A 21,291-nucleotide genomic window follows, 5' to 3' on the forward strand; every position below is an offset into this window, starting at 1 on the left:
TATATAGACAGGCATTTCAACGGCCGCCGATCGGTAAAAGTTTATAGATCGGCAGTCATATCATGCTGCCGGTCTGACCATGTACACGGACCCTTAGACTATAGGTCAGTGTCTACGCAAATACCCCAACAGCAATACACTGTTTCCACGATATTTTATGACCGATGAATAAACTAACAGCTTGCAATCAGGTCACAAAGTAATAAGTATATTACCCCAGTATCCCTGATACAAAGTAATGATCTTATCAGTTAATATAAAACACAATTACCCACTTCAGTGAAATAAACAGAGCAGCATACCTGTCATCTGTACATTTAATCTACACAAGAAAACATCAGCGTTACTGTTACGGTAAAACAAGCAATGAGCGGCGTCCTCTCCTGTACGGGGCGAGACCTCATTCTCTCGCCCTTAGTAGACAGTTGTCACCGGATTGTAAAGAGGAAGGAATGGCTGATCTCCAGCATGAGGAAACCCTACTTGTACATGTCACATTAGGCTCAGATTGCAATCTAGAGGAATGGAGAAGATTAGCTTTTTTAATGTGTATTTTATAGATTTATTTTATAGATTTACAGCTTCTATAACCTAGGACTTCTGCTGCATTTCCAGGGCTACGAGCCTCAAAAGAGAAGTTTTACTACAGCAGATTTAATGATCATTCCAGTAAATTGCATCTCTAACCAGATTCATCACTTGTCAAAAAAAGTTATAATCTATATAAATATAATTATATTTATGAGTCTTTTGGAGTAGAGATGTTTATACAGGTCGGCTAAAGGTTTAAAAAAAATTATATTGTTACTATGAACAGTGGGAAAAACTATTATACAATATATTACAGAGTCTATCTTCATGTCCAGTATATGTTGATGTCCAAAGATTGAAGTGGTTTGTAATAGCAGCAATTATTTTCAGTAATACCAGTGCGCCTTCAGAAGCTCAACTTTTTCACAATGTCCTCTGAAAAACAAGAGGAAAAAAAAAAGCCAAATGCAGATTAGTATGGAAGACCAAGGTTACACGTTAAATCTGTATTACAAAAACATCAGGATTATGAAATTATTAAAATTTAGGCATGAAAAAATAAAATATGGCATAAGCTTATGTGATAGTAAATTTAGTGGTAAATTCCATATTACTAGGTTTGGATGGCACAGGATAGATGCTGGATTATCAAATATTCTGGACTAAAGAGTCACAACAGTAAACTAAACTCCACTGTATTACCTGTACACCATGCTGTACTTTCAGAATAAACCCACCCCCCCACAAAGTTCACAATAAGTGATAGTGCACAATGTGGGCACGTTTAATCATATGATGCGGCATCATCTACATTACAATGCAAGAAACAAAAGATGGATAAACATATTTTCGGGAACATTGGATGCATTAGTAGAAATTACATTTACAGTACAGGGAAGGACCGAAACCAAGTTCACAGGATTAAGAATATTCAATTATACATCATTTAGCCGACAATGTACCAACGAGTCAGAAAGGTCACATGAAAATGGTGCACATCTACTATAATTATAACAAATTTATTAGTATTTCATTAAAAACAAAACACCAACATTACTACACACAGAACCCCTGAGGAAGCTGAACCAGAACATCAGCTTCGCTCTCCCTTCTACCATCTTTTTGGCCTTGTTCATGACAGTCTTGACCAGGGCGTATGCTGGAGTCAAACTCGGCCGATGAATTAAAGAGGTGCACGCTTCTTAATGAATTCTTAATGAAGTCAGGTGTCTTAAAAGGGTCTTATGCCTTGCTATAAATCTCACACCTGCCAGGGACTGGAGTGAGATTTGTGGTGTACAAAACATCACAGATGGTCATTAAATAGATGAACGGGTGTCACCATGCCCTGTCCCAGTTTAGCAGAGCTGGTCAAAACTGGAGTGAAAGCAACAAAAAAGTCGCAATATTTTTGCACCATCTTACGTTGCAAAAAGTTTCACGCCAGTTTTCTGCTATAAAAGCTTTGATGAATCAATCAAGGCACAAGACTTTCTTGGTTAAGATTTTATAGTCATAGAATTAGGCTAGTGCAGTGTACACTTTAGAAAACCTTTTTGTATTTAATACATAAAATATCCAATAATGTGCAAGAGGTTTAGATGGGTGTGAAAAAAAAACAAAAAAAAAAACAATAAATAATATATATCTATATGTGTATATATCTATCTATCTATCTATCTATCTATCTATCTCTCCAGGTGGCGAGCATTTTTATTGGTATATGGTATCCAATCCCAGTATGCGTGCCCCCCCCCTCACCCCCCAATCCCGGTATGCGTGCCCCCCCCCCTCACCCCCCAATCCCGGTATGCGTGCCCCCCCCCGCCTCACCCCCCAATCCCGGTATGCGTGCCCCCCCCCGCCTCACCCCCCAATCCCGGTATGCGTGCCCCCCCCCCCTCACACCCCAATCCCAGTATGATTGGCCCCCCTCACCCCTTTCACGCTGTACACACATACAAAAAAACAAAAAAAAAACCTCTTATACTCACCTTTCTTCCCAGTGCTCCAGCGCTGCTGCGTCCTGTTCTGTCGAAGGAGGAGTGTGGTGCCGGAGTACACGCGTGCCCATACCGCGCTGTCCTGCGCCATTTTGCTGAATACACACTGCAAATGTGTCTTCAGTAAAATGGCGCCGGATAGCGCTATGCGCATGCACAGATCCGACGCCTCACTCCTGCCCCGGTCTCTGGCAAAGCTCCTCCCATCAGGTAAGTATCTAAGAATAGCGCCGGAGATCGCAGTATGCGTTCAGTGTCTACTATACCGTGATCTCCGGACCCATACACTCCTCTTACCTGTAACGGCTGGATGCGTGATTCTGTCTGGAGCCAGACTGCAGTCTATCCAGGCTTCAGATAGAGACACGCATTTCCCGTTATATTATAGATTAAAAAAATAAATAAAAAAAAACACACGGTGGCCACACAAAATATTAGTTTGATTTAGAATTCCCCTTTGTTCATTCACCTTATGAATAGAGATGTACTAGCGAATCAATCTTGGACTTGAGTGGCTCTACCTAAGGGTGCTGGGTGTTCAATTATGGAGATGCATAAATGTCACAATAGAAAGAGAAAAATAGTGGCACTCACCATTCTTTAAAATTCAAAGTCTTTATTTAATGACACATTAAAATTGTCTGCAGGGATGGAAGGGGAATGTCTGGAGGACGACGGCCATTTCGCGCTGACCTGCGCATCAATGGGTCCTAGCAGATCTACCAGGACCCATAGAAGCGCAGGTCAGCACAAAACAGCCGTCATCCTCCAGACATGCTCCTTCCCTCCATGCAGCCAATTTTAATATGTCATTAAATAAAGACTTTGGATTTTAAAGGTGAGTGCCACTAATTTTCTCCTTCTATTGTAATATGTATCTAATGTATCTATTGCAAAGTTTTTTTTTCCTGCCAATATTAATGGTCTGTATAAAATAGAACCATTATATAAGGGTGTTTTTACTATGAGATTATATTTTCAAAGACGACGACCCTATTTTGGGCAGTTTGATTGTTTACGTGTAAAATATATAATATCTTGTATAATGCATATAGTGGTGTTCTGATAATCTTACACTTCTAGCATGATTACGTGTGATCACTCTCGCTCTTTGGTACATCATGCTTTGCACCCATTGCTGTGCTGTAGGTCTTTCTATATCTTTTTAGTGGTACCTGCTCTACTCTCTTTCAGTATATATAAAAAAAACAAAACAGTCACCTACTTTGCTCTGGGCCTTCCACCCGTTTCCTTTTGATGCCCACGGTAAGGTTTTGCTGTTCTTTCAGTGCTTCCACAGAACAGTTGGGTCTTGGTAATAGGTGCCCAGGTGTTGGTGCCGGTCTGTTACAGAAATACTTTTTCCGCAATGCCTAAACCAATGAAAAAAAAATATATTATTATACTAATATCTTGAGTACTGTGAGCAGAGCGAATAGAGAAAACACCAATAATATAAACTGAAAGACCTATTGAGGATCCCCTTTCTTGTGGCAGATCACTATATGTCTATCTCTAGACCGTATAGCAATTGCAGGTGAACGTTGATATAGCTTCCACTTTTCCCTTGCAGAGATGCAGTCATTTGGAGGAGCCAGTCAAGGACCCAAACACAGATGAAAGTCAGTCGAACATGCAGATTTCGGTGTAATTAGTCAGTCATTTAATGTATATGGGAGCCTCCCGAATATCACGTCCGTGAACATAAAGATAAGGCAGCTGGAATTGAAATCGGCCAAATGTTCGGAAGAGAGATCGGCCATACAAATCCTTCTGAATGTTTCCCTGAGCCATTTATGTCTCAGTTGCATTATGTGGTGGCTTATCTAAGAATATACAACTATTCACAAACCTGAAACTAAAAAGTTTGTTTCTTACGATACGGAACAAAAAAAAAAAAAAAGCAACGTACTTGTGAAGCCGTGCATCTTGAACAAGGACTGAAAGTGAATAAACCCTGTAGAAGATCGAGGAGATCATCTCCTGCTGCGCTGAATATAAGATGGAGTGGGGTTCCAGGAAAGCTTTTAAATGTCACGTAATCTGGTAAACTGGACATGCCCTGCAAAAGAAAGAGACAATGTTAAAAAAAACAAAACAACACAAAAAAAAAACGGCACTCATCAGCAATTGAGCAGAGGCCGAGGTCCATTCATGCTCTTTGGGACTGTCAGATAGCCAAGCACGTCCCTCCGCTTTCTCCAGTAGCCACATAGACAATGAGTGGAGCAGAAGTACACACTGGTCCTTTGCTGCGTTCAGTTGGTGCTCTCTTGAGTCTGACTCTTGCGATTGATAGGGGGTCAAAGCAGTCAAACCCCTGGAGATCAGCATTTCACCCATCACATAAATAAGCAATAACTTACCAACCTGGTACAAACCCTTTAAGGAGCTCAGGCACTATTGTGTTGCACGGACAGTATTTGATCTACAAGGAATGCTTCATGAGGTTTTCATTTTTGCCAGATTCTGCAGTCATCTAGCTTCAAAAATGAGAATATCTAACATATTGTTCATATTGTAGAGAGCGCCATTAGGGTGACACATTACACGGTGACTTTAGCCACGAAACCTGTCTAACGACCAAAGTATGCTAGGTGTCTCTGCTACAGTGAAACGCTATAAAAGTGAGTGTCCTGCGACTGCAACAAGCAAGCTGTCCAACCATGTCAGATTTTTTACAACTTGCTTGTCAAAGTACACTTGGGAGGTCACAAAGTGACCCAATTCAGTAGTATTATGCTTCAATGTAGCAAACTTTGCTTGTTAGGCAGGTGTTGCAGCCAAACTAGTCATGTTGCCCCACAGCCTAAGGCGGCACATGGAGTCTTTGAAAGACTCGGGCCCAATGACTAATCATATGAGTTCTGCATTTGTTGGCCCCCTTTATACTGCATATTGCCTTTGATCACATCCAGACAGGCAGGATACTCACAGGCCACTGCTCCTCTGTTGGGGTGCCCAATGTCTCAAATATTTTTGTAAGTTGATCGAGATCAGAATCCCCAGGTAGAAATGGGACCTAAATTAGAAATAGTTACATATGTTATAAAAGAGCTTTCCCCTTTTTTTTACCTGTTAACATCACCCCAAATTCTATAACTTACCCTTAGCAAGAGTTCTGCAAGAATACAACCCACTGCCCACATGTCCACGCCGACACCATACATCCTAGCGCCAAAGAGTAACTCAGGCGACCGATACCACCTAAAAGGCCGAACAAATTAAGATATAACCTGTTGAAATAAATTAATGTAATGAACATTGCACATAGGAAATCATTAACTGTCCAGGATCCAGGATGTTCTCTCTTAAAAAGGTAATGTCTCAATTTCATTAATGGGTAAAATTGCAGAGTGCTTTTAAAAAAACAAGCAATTTTGCAATTTACCCATTACCAAAAATCCTTGCATTCTTGATTTTTAATTTTACATATTATTGCATAGGTTGCAGTGTCAGTGCGGCTGGTTACCTAGGCAGAGTGAGTGGTACAAGCAGCCATGATCAGTGCTCGGAGGCTGGCTGTATTACTGGATCTGTGTGCTTCACCCATGCTGCGGAAGCAAAAACTGCCTCTCTAGCAGCCTGGAAGAGAGCCATGGTCTGAACTGCCAGCCTTTAGGGGAGCACCGCACCCCGCTTACTGTCACAAAGCAAGAAGAATGATGAAGATTTATCTGGAGACAACACCTATGAAGTTCCGCTGCTGTTGTTGCCTCGGCGCACAGTCTTTTTAGTAAAGATTTTTTTGGAGCAGAACCTTCAATTTTTGAAGAATTTTAAGAGTTGGAGAATTTCTGTTCCCAACACTTTGCGTGCACAAAGCCTCTTACTCACATAATGCAAGCAAGTCACATACCTGGTTACCACTTGATGAGTGTAAATTCTGTTTGGACTCCCAAACGATTTCGCCAGACCAAAATCAGCCAGTTTAAGGACCCCGTTCTCATCTAGCAATAAATTGTTTGGCTTTAAATCCTGCAAAAGAGAAATTAAATGTCAGAAATATGACATGGGAGCTGTGTCTTCCTGTGCTAGTATCACAAGTACCGCACATCAATGACATCAATCACCATGAAGATGATAAAATTAGTAGTCTACTCCTGGTTTTGGGTCAAGAATAAGCACCAAACATTTTTGAAGTGTACATGTGTGACTCCAGCCTAAAAGTAAAGCTTTGCCTTTGGTGGCCCTTCACATGCATGGTAAAGGAACTGCATTGAAGTCTCAGCAGCATCACCATTGTGGGTCCAAAGCGTCATCTTACAGGTAGCAAACATATGGAATCGCTCACCCTATGCAGGATCCACAGATGATGCAAGTACTCCAGTCCTTGCAGGGTCATCAGCATGTAAGACTTAATATGTGCCGGTGTTAGGACCAAGCTCGTATCCCTTATAATTGCCTGAAGAAATAATGATATCACCTTAGTACTTATTCATTATTACAGAATAACGATGATGTTTTCCACAATAACCAATACTGGTGTGAATATAGCCTTAAAAAGGGAATTTCCAGTCTGAGAAAGTTATTACCTACCACCCAGATGTTGCTGGTCCTGCCACTGGGAGCCCTATCATTCTCCAGGATCCTTTTAAGTCCATGGCATTGACGAAGATAGTCAAGCGCCAAAGACTTTACCAATCGAGCAGCAGGGAGCATACCCGGCTGCCCGGCCATACAAGCCCTCCTTGCCACAATCTTGTAGTTAAGGGAGAAGGGGGATGCAACTGGTGTATATCCAGCAGTGGGACTCACAAATCTAACATCACATAATGGAGATGACAACTTGCTTACATCACAATACTCCAAAAAGGAGACTTCAGAGAAAGTGGACAGTCTATTAGAGATTAGCAGTTTGGTTCCTGCTGCCCTGGTCTGATGTCCAGTCCGGGTTCTCCGTGACAGCTGGTCTTCACGTCTGCACCCACATCTGGCGCTTGCTAGGCCCTATGATGTTATAGGGCCTACTAAGCTGCCGAGGATTCAGGACGCAGAGAGATGAGTACTTGCTGGACCTCGGCACCAAGAACCGAATTGCTCATCTCTACAGTCGGTTCTTGGAACAATCCACTTCTGTGACTGACACAGCCTCAAACCCTGGCCTACGGGCATTTTTGGTTAGTCATTGAACATTTTATGGTTCGATGACCACCAATCTTATAACGATAGCCTATCCAAAGGGATAGGATTGTCTAGACTTAATTAGAATAAACTTTCAGCTTCGAGAAGTATTAGGTCCAACGATGGAGAAAGAATCAAACAGCCCAGTATCATTGACATTAGCCTTCTTCTTACCTCTAGATCTGTTTCCATGAAGTCAAACACCAGACTTATGTTTGACTTGTGGCCGAAGGCATCCAAAAGCTGCAATGACAGATTTAAACAGTTTTCCAAAATAAGTTGAATTGGTTTGACATTATACCATGGATAGCTTACAATCTCCAGGTAACATCATAGATACAACCCCCTATATTGTATATAGAAGAACAAATGGTTATAGATGTATCTTGTTCGGGTTTACATGGAGCTGTTCACAGATGTGCATCATACATAGACAATCCACCAAAGGTAGAAGACATCTAGTCAGTGAACATTAGCTCGGCATTATTAGCGCTCAGCAGCTAAGCGGGTGACACAGGTTACCAGTCTCCATGAACACAAGGTAGCAGCAAACGTAATAAAATAAAACAACAATACTACCCCTAAACCTGCCAACAGCCCCCGCACTCATGCACTGGTGCCCCCCCCCGCACTCATGCACTGGTGCCCCTGCTTCCCCCCCCCCCCCCCCGCACTCATGCCCCTGCCCCCCCCCCCCCCGCACTCATGCCCCTGCCCCCCCCCCCCCCCGCACTCATGCACTGGTGCCCCTGCTCCCCCCCCCCCCCCGCACTCATGCACTGGTGCCCCTGCTCCCCCCACCCCCCCGCACTCATGCACTGTTGCCCCTGCTCCCCCCACACTCATGCACTGGTGCCCCTGCTCCCCCCACCCCCCCGCACTCATGCACTGGTGCCCCTGCTCCCCCCACCCCCCCGCACTCATGCACTGGTGCCCCTGTTGCATTTCATTGTTGTACAGTGATTTATACATATCAATGGGGTTGTCATGGTCTTAATCGTGGAGTTATATGGTGTCCTGTATCTCTGGGTGTGCACCTTTTTCCTTTCTCTGATCATTAGTGGGGCAAGTGTTGCTTCTTTTACCATTTTAACTCATTTTGAGTCTAACAAAGACAACAGTTCCGGTTTTGTTTTTTTATATTCATCTCTGACCATTAACAGCTGAGCGCTTAACTGTGGAGCAGATAAGTATTTGTATAGGAGGAATTATGTGCTGGTGGAGAAGAACACTCGGTACTTACACCTATAATGTTCGGGTGACTTAACTCTTGTAGAAGTTTGATTTCTCTTAATGCCGTTCTGTTTATACCTGTAACATAAAAAAAAAAAAAAATATATATATATATATATATATATATATATATATATATATATATAATGATGCGTTAGAAAATAAGTCTGACAATATCGAATATTAAACGACGATGGTCTTGGAGAAATTACTGGTAATTGAACGAACCCAAAATAGGTCTTCCCCAATTCACCTCAATCTCCAGAGCCCCCCTTTAAAGGAAATCTGTCACAAGATTTTTGCTGAGCAGCAGCATAGTATAGGGGCAGAGACCCTGATTCCAGGGATGTGTCACTTATTTTACTGGGTGCTGCAGTTTTGATAAAAATTTCTGTGTACACTGTGCATAGGCAGAAAGCTGCCAATCAGTGGTGGGACTATGGTTGGACTATTTGGCAACAGGTTTACTTGTGATATTATGCTCATAAAACGCAAATTTTATAAAAACTACTCTAAGCAGCCCAGTAAGTGATATCACTGGAATCAGGGTCTCCGCCCCTACATCGTGCTGCTCTCAGACAAGGTGGAAAAAAACCTGGTGACAGATTCCCTTTAAATAGTTGAGAAATGAACTCTCAATGTTGGCAGAAATTTATCAGGCTAATCTCAAATGTATGACAGCTTAGGCCTCCAAAACCCCAAAAAAGCTAATAACCCGACATCTGATACTGATCGGTTTACTAGTCATGTACTGAATAACTTTACTGTGTCCTACGGAAACCATTGTACAAGACGAATGGCTGCAAACAGCAACATGACATAAGCCATCTATAAGCCACAACTAAACCACCTGTAACCAGGCCGGGGAAAGGAAGGTACACACGCCTGTGGTTAATGAGCACAGTCACCGCGGTGGCTTACTGCCGAACCGAGATGGAGGTCAGTGACCGGCACATTCCCAGACCGCTCCTCGGTAGCCATATAAAAGATTATTATAAAGCTCCAACAGCAGGAGGGAGCGAGCAGAGAGGAGAGCAAGTCTGCAAGTGAAGGGGGTGGGAAAGTCACCACATCATGCCAATGAAAAGGGGAAGATTTAATAGGGATTTTCTAAGAAATATGCAAGTTTAAAAGGAGTTTTCCCACAAACAAAAGTTAATTTTAATTTTAATCAATAGATCTTGGAATAATAATTTCCACAATTGGATGTGTTTAAATAAAATGTTCCTGTGCTGAGATAAGGAGCTGTGGTATGATCAGACCATGTCCCCGCACGGTCAGACACAGCCATTACACAATACACAGCAGGGACACATTTATAAGATTATCTCAGCACAGGAACATTTTATTTAAACACATCCAATTGTGGAAACTATTATTATTCCAAGATCTATTGATTAAAATAACTTCTGTTTGTGGGAAAACTCCTTTGATATTAAAATATATTTTCTAATAAACCCAGACATGCACAGTATGGAATTTGTGATTGTATTTCTTGAGCTGCTCAGGAAATGGTTTAGGTAGTAAAAAAAAAAAACACATCATAGAATTGTGTAACTTATAATTGAGCTCTGTATTAATACATTAACACCAATGCTAAAATGACAGTCAAGGTATTAACTAATATAGGAATTACTTCTTAATTTTGTTTGCTTATATAGCACCAACATATCCACAGCGCTGTCCAGTCATCATTATCACTGTCCCCATTAGGGCTCACAGTCTAGATTCCCTATTAGTTTGTCTTTGAGTGTGGAAGGAAACAATACAGATCACTACAAAATACACAGCTACCAAAAATATCCTCCACATATTCCACTTGTACTAGTTTTAGGACAGTTTTCAGTGTGAACTTCTAGTGGCCACAACCTGACATAGGAGGCCATCTAGTGGCCAAAATATTACATTACAACCAGAAAATATATACCGTATTTTGCGGACTATAAGATGCACTTTTTCCCCAAAATATTTTCTGGAGGAAAGTGGGGGGTGGGGGAGGGGAGTGGAAGCAGAGCAGGTCACAGGAGGCAGAAGCCAGAGGCTCCGGCTAACACGTGTGCCCGCTATTAAAGAAAATATTCAGTTTCCCATGCCCATAACCCCGCCCATCTCTATGCACTGAAGCCTGCGCAGAAAAGGGCGTGACTATGGGAGTGGGGAGCAGTGAATATTCATTCTCTTTAATAGGGGGCACACGCGTTAACTGCAGCCACCGGCTTCCTACAGCAGCTGGGTGATCACGTGTGTCCGCTACTAAGTAAAATGAATATTCACTGCTCCCCACTCCCATAGTCCCAGGTGTGGGGAGCAGTGAGTATTCCGACAGCCGACGTCGGCGTGTGGGGGTGCAAGGCAGTGATGTCATGCACGGCTTACAAGCTGAAATCACCTGCCAGCATCAGAACAGGACGCCGCACTAGATCAGAGGGAAGGTGAGTAGAATTGTTTGTTTTTTTGGTGTGTGCGGCATGATGGGGGGCCCATGTATACCTGGATGAGGAGCCATATACACCAGGATGGGGGATAGTAGTACAGAATTGGGGGACATTACCCCTATAACAGTGTCAGCAGCAGATCCCACCCCAGTAACAGTGCATCATGACCACATTTTTTATTTTTTTTCCTCCTCTAAAACCTAGGTGCATCTTATATTCTAAAAAATACAGTAGTTACCTTTTTAATAGCAGCATATGCAATTATCTTTAACACCTTTTTTTTTGCGCCTTCGTGTTCTACTTACTTTCTTTAAAGAGCTAGATCTTTTCATTATCTTCATGAACATAGCTGTACGAGGACTTGTTTTGGCGGGACAAGTCCCAAGGCAGGGAGAGTGACGCCAGTGGTGATTGGGCCCAGGGCTCGTGTGACGCAACAACCTCACGTGAGCCCTGGGAGAGCGAGTACCGACACCACTGGAATGGTGCCGGCATGGAGAGGAGTAGAAGTGTTTTTACTTTAAACTGGAGCAAACATTCAGATTGAGAAGGAGTTGTCCAAGTAGTGTGATTACAACAATGCCAAACATGTACAGTTTTTTTTATTTATTTAAAGGGATTGGGAATAACTTCTCGACTGCTGGGGTCTGACCACTGTCACCTCCACTGATCCCAAGTACTTGAAGAGAACCCCGAGGAGCCCCCCGTGAATGGAGCAGTGGTCAATCGTGCGCACTGCTGCTCCATTCATTCCTAATGGGATAGTCAGACAGCCAAACCCAGAGAATGAACAGAGGTGCTCTCACTTATGGATAGGGTATAACTTTCAAACATGGTACAACCCCTTTAAGTGGTGAAGAAAAATACCAAACAGAAATTTGTTAAAAAAAAGTTGGATATTGTTCTGGTTAACATACAAGTGCTTTTTATTGCAATTTTTTTTGTAATAAACACAATTTCACATTTCCTCTTTTTTTTTTTTTTTTTTTTTTACAGCGTTTATCGTTTGAGTTAATTTTAAAATTGATAGTAAGGACATTGAAAATGCGAGATATATATATATATATATATATATATATATATATATATATATATATATATATATATATATATTTATTTTTACACATGGGGAAAAGGAGTGATTGGAATTTTTACATAATTTTTACTTTTGTTAATTCTTTAAAGCGCTAATGCACTGTTATTTTTTTTTTTTGTTTATTTTTTATTTTACCGCTGCAGTGGTGCCATTAATCTACGTTCCTTGCCCCTAGTATCATACTTACCAGAAGTCGTCTTCTGTTATCGGTACCTGCTGGATCGCTCCAGTATTTGCTGGGCTTTCATACACTTAGGCTATGAGCCCACGTAGCGTTTTTATAGCGTTTTTGCGGTGTTTTTACGGCCGCGAAAACGCTTGTAAAACCATCTGCCATGCAAAGCAATGTGAATTTGGATGTGCTGTGCATGGATCCTCACCTGAAGGGAGTCATACTAAATTGGACAGACTATTTAACGTACACGTGTCCACTGACAACATACCCCTGACGAAGCTGCGGTCCAGCAGAGTAACGCGTAGGGTCTCTGGTGCCAACAGGTAATTATGCCATTTTATTTCTTTCGATTTACCCCTTGACCACTTAGGAGTGCCTGTTCTGCCACACATGATTGAACTTGTAATTCCATGTCGCATACGATGTGGGGTGACACGCTTTGGTAAATACTGACATTGTACGATCCTCTAGTGCTAGCAGGTTACTACTCCCACTCATTCCTTGATTTATTATGATTTATGGTCTGACCACTTGGGAGTGCCTGGTTCATCACCCATGTTTGGTCTAGTTGTGCTGAAGTACTCTTAACAAGGGTGACATAGCTTGGTCAAAATCAATGTTGTATTATGGGATATTAAAAATGATACAAACTATACCTGTGGCTTAAGGGGGATTTATTGCTTTGGAACATTATTATTGTTCTTCCCCCATGAACATTGTAATGCCTTGTCTGTTTTTAAATGTTTTTATTTTTTCTTGTGTTGTCAGTGTGTAATCATGTAATAAAGATTTTTTCACTTTTCTAATATTGGGTGTGCACGGTTGTATATCCTGAGTCTTTTTTCTTCTAAACTATATTATACAATTATATCAGGGTACTGTAGCACCCAGTTACATTCACAATTCTATAGCAGTGCCCATCTTCTTGCAATGATGCGCTAATTAGCGCGCCAAATTCGCATTGCCTTGCAAAACGCAGCATGACCAATTCTACCGCAATTACGCCGCAAATTCGCGGCCACTGAGAAACATTGAAACGAAGCAAACCCGCAGGTATATGTGGATTTGGTGCGTTTCAATTAAATTCAATGGCCACGAATATGCGGCGTAATCGCGGTGCGTGTGGTACCCAGGATGAAGAGGAGACTACAACTCTTCATCCCGGCTACCACGCGGTGAAAAAAAAGAAATAGTTAAAAATAAAAAAAATCTGTATACTCACCTCTCCGGTCTCCTCCCGGCCACGTCCCCTATCCTCGGCATCCCACATCGTACTGCCAGGACCTGCAGTGACGTCATTTAATCAGCTGATGGTCAAGCAACCGCTGACGTCAGCGGTCAGGTGATGGTCGCGTGACCACCAGCTGACTAAATGAGTCACCGCAGGTCCTGCCAGTATAGCGCGGGATGCCGGAGAGGTGAGTGAGTATACAGGTCTTTTTTTTTTTTTTTTTTTTTTTTTTTTTTTACTATAGATGCAGCATTTAAAGCATCTAAGTTGGTCACACAATATAAATCCATACCGGTTGCATGGATTTATATTGTGTGACCAACTTGTCAAGCACTTTTCCAAGTGATGCTCAAAATCGCTTGAAAAAACGCATGTAAAAACGCATGCAAATCTGCATGCGTTTTTTTCTGCCAGAGAGAGGCAAAAACGCTCTGCATCGTGGGCACTTACCCTTACACTTAGAACAACTTGTGACCATTACCTCTGACTTCCGGTCAGTCACAAAATGATGGATCAGGACTGGAGCAGTGCCAGGAAGAGCAGAAGACAGCAGCTGGCGAGTATAAAACTAAGGACAGAGAACTTAGTTTAGTAGCACCACTCCAGCGTAGAAAAGGAAAAAAAACAAACAAAAAGCACTGGATTGGTGCTTTACCTTTATTTTAGGCTAGTGTGTGTGCACACTACATCTTTTTCAGGCAGGCGAACTCACAGAGCTTTTTAAGAGGAAGATGCTTCATGAAACACCAGCTTTTCCATCTGTCAATTTCTGAAAGCTTTAAACTTTTTTTTAAATATTATTTTAACAATGAAGCCAGCATGGTGGCTCAGTGATTAGCACTGTATGGTGGCTCAGTGGTTAGCACTGCAGCCTTGGGGTCCTGGGTTCAAATGCCACCAAGGACGATATCTGCAAGGAGTTTATATGTTCTCCCTGTGTTTGTGTGGGTTTCCTCTGGGTTCTCCGGTTTCCTCCCACACTCCAAAGACATACTCATAGGGAATCTAGATTGTGAGCCACGATGGGGAGAGTGAGAAGAATGTCTGTACAGCGCTGTGGAATATGATGGCGCTGTATAAGTGAGCATAATAAATAATTAAGAAACTCCTGGCAGTTTTACAAGCAAAACCACTGGCAAAACGCCCAAGATGGCCTTTCCATTCACTTGTATTGTAAATTATACATCAGAGAGAGGAAAATGCCTTAAGAACGGTGCGCTTACTTCTTTTAACTGCTTGGCATCTTTGAAAACCTGAAGTGGTTAAAAGACGCTCAAGAGACTGAACATACGACTAGCGAGTCGTTTTTACATAGAAATGCATATGGTCGTTCTTTTGAGCGTTTTCTGGTCGTGTGAACATTCCCTTAGGGAACCTGTGATCATTTCATGGTTTGTTCTATACATAATACTGTAAACAATAAGCACATTTGCTCCAATCGTATGGCAGTATATAGGCTAAATGACGTTCGCCTATGCAGTCCAGTCTATGGCTGGGCTTCTGAGGAGGAGATAGATGGCAAGTAAAGGGGGCTTCGGCAGGCCAATAACTGCAATTACATCCCATCAGCTCTCCACAATCACATGGTGGGTGGCTAATGGGAGCTGGAGCGGGAACATGCACGCCGGCAGTCTTGCCATTTAAATGCCACGGTGAGTGATTGACAACAGCAATTACAATGTTAAATTACAGTTGTTATCAGACCAGCGTTCAGTGCTGCTACAATGCAACAGCCTGCGGTGTATGGAGCAGCCCGCACCCTACATGAGGACCCGATACAGGAAATAATACGTCCTACGTCTAAAAGGGGTTAAAGGGAGCGCGTCAGCCAAAAGTGTTCCTATATGGCCTATTAGGGGATATAGCAACTATAACAACTGCACAGATAGGAGAAAGGAAGGGGGGGGTCAGGGAGCTGACACACTGTATCCACAGGAAGGTGTCAGCCCGCTGGTGAGCACAGCCAATTGATAGAAGGAAAACACTTCGACCAGGTTTAAAAAAAAATGTATCAACATTTAATGGTTTTGTTTTTAATTTGATCCAATAAAAACTTTCAAATGCGTTTCTGGCGCGACAGTTGCACCCTTAATCAATACATTTTGATTCTTACCTGGTCAGAGCGCCGACTTCAATTCCCTTTTTCCTTCTATATAACAACTGCACCTTTAGTCTGCTAATCGCTGCCTCAGTTCTGCGCAACTGAAGTATAATAAAAGATGCTAATCCGGGTGCTCCGTGCACGGTTATGCTCACTGGTTTGGCATGTCCTCGCCACCCTCACTGGTGATGGATAGCGCTGGATTGTCAGACCTTTCTCTGCAGACAAAGCTAACTCCAGACAGACAACCCAGCGCTGTCCATCACCAGTGAAGGAAGTGGGGGCATGCCAAACCAGTGGGTCCCACCATGGGGGCACCGAGCCCATTGGCCCCACCATGGGGGCACCAAGCCCATTGGCCCCACCATGGGGGCACCAAGCCTCCTAATTAGTATATTTGATTAGACTTCAGTTATGCAGCACTAAGGAGATGATTAGAAGACTAAAGGTGGGACTTTTATAGTGGGCTGTACAAAACTATGTGCTTAGATTATACTGTTGTCTTGGGCTGACAGACGCCATTTAACTCATATTACATTAAGGAATAAAAACACTAGAAGGTCCTTTAGTTTGTCAGCTTTGAGGCAAAAGGTCTTCCATTCTTTTAGTTTCTGGTAGTATAACAGAGTAGTCAAAAAACTGTAAGGCGTTATTCACATGTATGCAAGTGTACAAGCCTGTTTTCTGGATGTAACATACCAACATATGCAGCGGTACTGAACCAGAGTCACCTGGTGCTGGAAGCTCAGTACAACTGCAGGGGGCGCACATGTCACACATGGAGCGGCTAAATGAGGCCCAGACTTGTAACCCTGCTACTGCCCTGAAGTGTACACCGCTATGCATTATGTGGGCACCATATAGAACATAACAAGAACTCACCATCGTTGGCTTCTGCTCTGTGACCCAGCTTAATCTATATTATAAAAAAGACAATAGAACATAAGATAAAACTACTACTTCATGGGAGGAAAAAAAAAAAAAAAAATCAAGAAAATAAGTGATTTGTGCGCAAAGGACAAGTCAAAACAACAGTCAACGCATCTTTAAAGCTTATTAGGCTATGTGCCCACGAAGCAGAAAATTTCTGCAGCGTTTCTGCGTGTTCTTGGCAGTCAAAAACGCTTGCGGATTTTACACGCGTTTTTTGCAGCGTTTTTACATGCGGATTTGACTTGAGTTTTTCAAGTCTATTGGGACCTCAAATCCGCATGCAGAAACGCACAAATAATGGACATGCTGCGGCATGGGCACAGAACATGCAGATTTTCATTGGGGATCGTGGGGCACGGATTACCAAGCGTTTTTAGAGCGTTTCTGCTGCGGAAATTCCGCATCAAAAACGCTTGAAAAACGCATAGTGGGCACACAGCCTAACTTTTTAAAAGGAGGAAAAAAAAAGGGGTGCAAAGGGTTTCATTGGATAAAGAATCTGTAGGAGACATTTTACTATTTGGGTCGGTCTCAGCAGGAAGCGCGGGGACAGGCTACTTTGGCTCCAGGGGAAGAGATGACGATGACAATCTGTCAACAGGATCTTGGAAACTTTTGGTCTATTCAGTCCTGGTTATTATGTAAAGACACCTGAATGTAGACATGTGCATAATAGGAATGCATCCAATCGACCGTGCGGTCTTCAGACTGTCTTGCCTTCTCTGTTAGTACGTTAATTCTTATGCCGAGTCAACATGTGTCGACCACGGACATTCAACAACCGTCGATATAGGCAAGCTTAAAAGCAGTCGTTTAAAGGGAACCTGTCAGCAAGATTTTGCTAAGTAAAGTACAGACATGGCCATATTGGCATGGCGATACTGATTAAAATGATACAGGCAGTGAAGAAATCCATTTTGTGTTTTTTTGCGTAATGAGTGATTGACGATTTGAGTGGCACTCACGACCAGGTGAAAAAAAATCAGAGCTGGAAGAGGCGCAGTTTACATGAAACAGCTGTCGCTTACTTACCTTGCTATGTCTCCCCTCCTCATACGACAACCATAAGAAATGCTGCTTTTTCACGTAACAGTGGTGAGTGAAGCTCTCATTTGGCTTTTCGTGCATTTTTCGCTCACAATTTTGTACGGTTGTAGCTCAACCTGAGCACCACTATATCTGGCAGCCCACAAGTAATGCTTGCATGAATGCCTTCCTTGAGGAAGTGTTAGCAGGGCCAGTATTTCAGACTTATTTTTTAAGTTTTCTTGGAATCATAGCTTTGTGTAATCACTCATTACACAAAACAGATTTATTCACCGAAGGCATCATTTTAATCAGTGTAAGAGCGCCAATATGGCCATTTGTGTACTTTACTCAGCAAAATCCAGCTGACAGGTTCTCTTTAAGTTTATACATGCTAACTGCACTCCCACGTGCACAGAACACTGGTTAAAATGGTTGTTCAGTGCACATAGAATACCATTTTTCTCGGCAGCACATCCTGGAAGATGTGCTGCTGAGAACGATGATTTTTAAACCAGTTACAAAAAAAAACAAAACACATTGCTCGTTGGCCAAGTGATCATCAGCCTGATAGTCGGAAACGAGCATTCCTAGGTATATTTGCTTCCCAATTATCGCCCTGCCTAAAAGGAGCATATTCATTGGGAAGACAGCAAAAAGTAGGGTGCAGATCGAAGTGAATATGACTGCAAGAGAAGAATACACATACTTTATTTTGTCTGTTAGCATGGAAAAATATAGGAGGACTGAATAGTAGCTGTAGATCCAAAATTATAGGACATTTGTAATTGAAGGGATTTTCCAGGAATAGTGTTCATCCCCCAGCCAGTGTCATGTTAAACACAATAAAAAGCAGGAGCAATTACAGTGACATCACAACTACAGTGCTCATCACAGCTGCAGCCAATCACTGAGCTCAGCAACTTGTACCTTCTACACCTTGTACCTGCTGAGCAGAGCCACTGAACTCAGTGATTGGCAGCAGTGGTGATGTGCGCCGTAGTCGGGAAGTCACCAGCGCAGCTAGTAAACAAAGACCAAAGCAGCAGCAGAGAAGCAGCGCTAGAACCTCTTCTTTTTTCCAATAATTTTAACCAAGCCATCTGAAAGGCAGAAGAACCTGACACCCAGACTCTTATTTTAGATACAATGGATCAATTAAAAAAAAAAAAAAAAATATATCATATATAGTGTAACGCACCTTCTTAATAGCCACTATTTTATCTGTGTTCTTATCCCTCGCTTTGTAGACGGTGGCAAACTAGAAAGAAGCAAAGAAAACGATCTGAGAATAAATACACTCAATCTGGGGAAAACATGTTACACGCCACACACAGATGTGACCGCAGCAGCTGGGAAAGGGTCGTACATGAGAGAGAATGCAATGCAGGGAGGCAGAATTAAAATAAGGTACCTGTAATGGGGTGTAAAGAGGGGGGGGGGGGAGGAGGAGGTGTATTTCTTTTTGTTCACTGTCTAAATTAAAGGGACGGGCACTTTACAGGAAATATCCACTTTTACAGATAATGAACCAAAGGAGGGAGCGTCATTTCATAGTCAGTGTGGCTACAAAAAAGTTCTGGGGGCTAGATCAGCTTACAGACGACAGCAGTGTTCGTTGGAGGCATGTGCAGGGAGGACAAGGTGCTGTATAGGCTTATGTTTTTTGTTTTACACTGGAAAAATCTCAAAAAGAAAATGTGGAGAGCTGCACTACTCCAGACAGAAATCAAACTATTCCAAGCTGATGATGGCCATAGTTGGTGAATAGGTACGTTTGGTTGGCTGCAGCATACTGCAGATATAACGAACACAGTGTTACTTTAAACTAATTGTAGAGGACGACCTGTAGGTTAAAAAGGTGTTGTCCACTACTGGACAACCTCAGCCGAATCACTTTAGAACCCCATAAAATTAAAAACAATGGATAGGTGATGTCACGATTTGTCACGTGACCGCTGCAGGCGATCCGAGTAAAAGGAATTAGCTAAAGCTCCAGCCGATCAGTGATCACATAACAATGTCACATGAATAAACAATGCCGCTGCAGGAGCAGGGATTGTGTTTCATTTCTATGGGGCCCTGAAGCGAGTTAGGCAGAGATTGCTCAGTAGTGGACAACCACTTCTTACTCCACGGGGTATATATCTGTCATGGAGGTGGACTCATGATCAGAGCCCACTTCACAAGAGGCAAAAAATAACAGCTGTGTTATACAGCCGGCGCCTGCCTCTAACAGCAGCGACTGGAGCGAGCTCTTATCACTGCATATCTCTGAAAGTGACATTTAAATTGGGCTTCTAACTGATAGCACTCTTCCTTCCCCAATGCGATTTATAGGTACCGAGGGGTTGCCATGGCAGCTGGGGTCTTCTGTAAAACCGCAGTGCCACAATCTTAGTGCACTTACATAGGAGATTATGACTTTTCCGATATACAGCTGCACTGTAGTATATAGAACAAGCGATTAGGCTACAGTTCCCAAAAAGGACTAGAAAATAAAGTGTGTAAAAAAAAAAAAAAAAAAAAAAAAAACCACACAAACACATTTGATCATTATTTTTCTGGTTGCTCCTCCTCAACCAAAAACATTCAAAGCAATGATCAAAATATTGTAAAAATGGGACCAATAAAACCTTCAGCTCATCACAGGGAAAAACAAGCCCTCGCACAGTCGCTCTGACAGAAAAATGACGTTTATTGGTCGACACAGAACTTTTTAAACTTATTTTACAAAGTTCTGAATTTTTTTAAATCACTAAAATAATAATAAAAAAATATAAACACTACACGTTTGGTATTGGCATAATCGCACCGAGCCGGAGATCCATACTGACAGGGGATTCTTACGGCACAGCGACGCTGTAAAAATAACGTCCAGCAGACGGGGGCGCCGGCGTGTTCTTATTTCCACTTCACTTGGAATTTCATCCCATTCCCAGGACATTGTAAGTGAATGGCATCGGACTTCGAGTTGTCTCCCATAACACAAGCCTCATACGGCTGCGGACGGGGAAATGCAAAAAATAATGGGTTTTGAAATAGGAAAATGAAAAAACAAAAGTGTAAAAAAAATAATTTTCTGCAAAGACTGTAAGAAGCAGCTCCAATAAGATGTAACTATTAGCTGACAGTGGAGGACAATACTGGCCATTCTATCAGCACCAGTGGAGAACTACAGATACCAGAAGAGCAGGGTCTGGGGAAGCCGTCACTCACCTGTCCCTCCCCTAAGAACTCCAGCTTCTCGTACTGCTTAGCCCGGGAGCGGACCTCTATGCCTCCAGCCCCGGGAGCCTCCATTATGCCTCCGTCACCTCCACCTGCCTAACAACACCGGCATTTAACATTAGCCCCGCCCCCTCTCTACTTCCGGCCGCGGCTGCTGTGTGCTACACAGCCG

General features: G+C 42.5%; 1 protein-coding gene across 1 annotated transcript; it reads right to left on the reverse strand.

Annotated features, from left to right (window-relative positions):
- Positions 1–279: 279 nt before the first annotated feature.
- Positions 280–21,291, reverse strand: CDK7 (cyclin dependent kinase 7). The gene is made up of 12 exons (XM_073680196.1): positions 21,108–21,291; positions 19,090–19,149; positions 16,812–16,845; positions 8,902–8,969; positions 7,833–7,901; positions 6,829–6,939; positions 6,394–6,512; positions 5,642–5,741; positions 5,470–5,556; positions 4,447–4,596; positions 3,760–3,907; positions 280–966 (listed from the first exon to the last, which is right to left on the reverse strand). The coding sequence occupies exons 1-12, from the start codon at positions 21,189–21,191 to the stop codon at positions 938–940; spliced, it is 1,059 nt and encodes a 352-aa protein (XP_073536297.1). The 5' UTR covers positions 21,192–21,291; the 3' UTR covers positions 280–937.

Source organism: Phyllobates terribilis, unplaced genomic scaffold (assembly GCF_046119375.1).
Source record: "Phyllobates terribilis strain yellow unplaced genomic scaffold, ASM4611937v1 Scaffold_1__5_contigs__length_1240528914, whole genome shotgun sequence".
Classification (NCBI taxonomy): domain Eukaryota; kingdom Metazoa; phylum Chordata; class Amphibia; order Anura; family Dendrobatidae; genus Phyllobates; species Phyllobates terribilis.

Excerpts from the sequence above, each read along its gene's own strand:
- CDK7 (XM_073680196.1), bottom strand. The coding sequence starts at position 21,191 with ATGGAGGCTCCCGGGGCTGGAGGCATAGAGGTCCGCTCCCGGGCTAAG. Across the intron at positions 7,902-8,901 it reads GTCACCCGAACATTATAGGT|CTTTTGGATGCCTTCGGCCA; the intron begins GTAAGTACCGAG and ends CTGTCATTGCAG. Across the intron at positions 5,557-5,641 it reads TTGCAGAACTCTTGCTAAGG|GTCCCATTTCTACCTGGGGA; the intron begins GTAAGTTATAGA and ends TTTCTAATTTAG.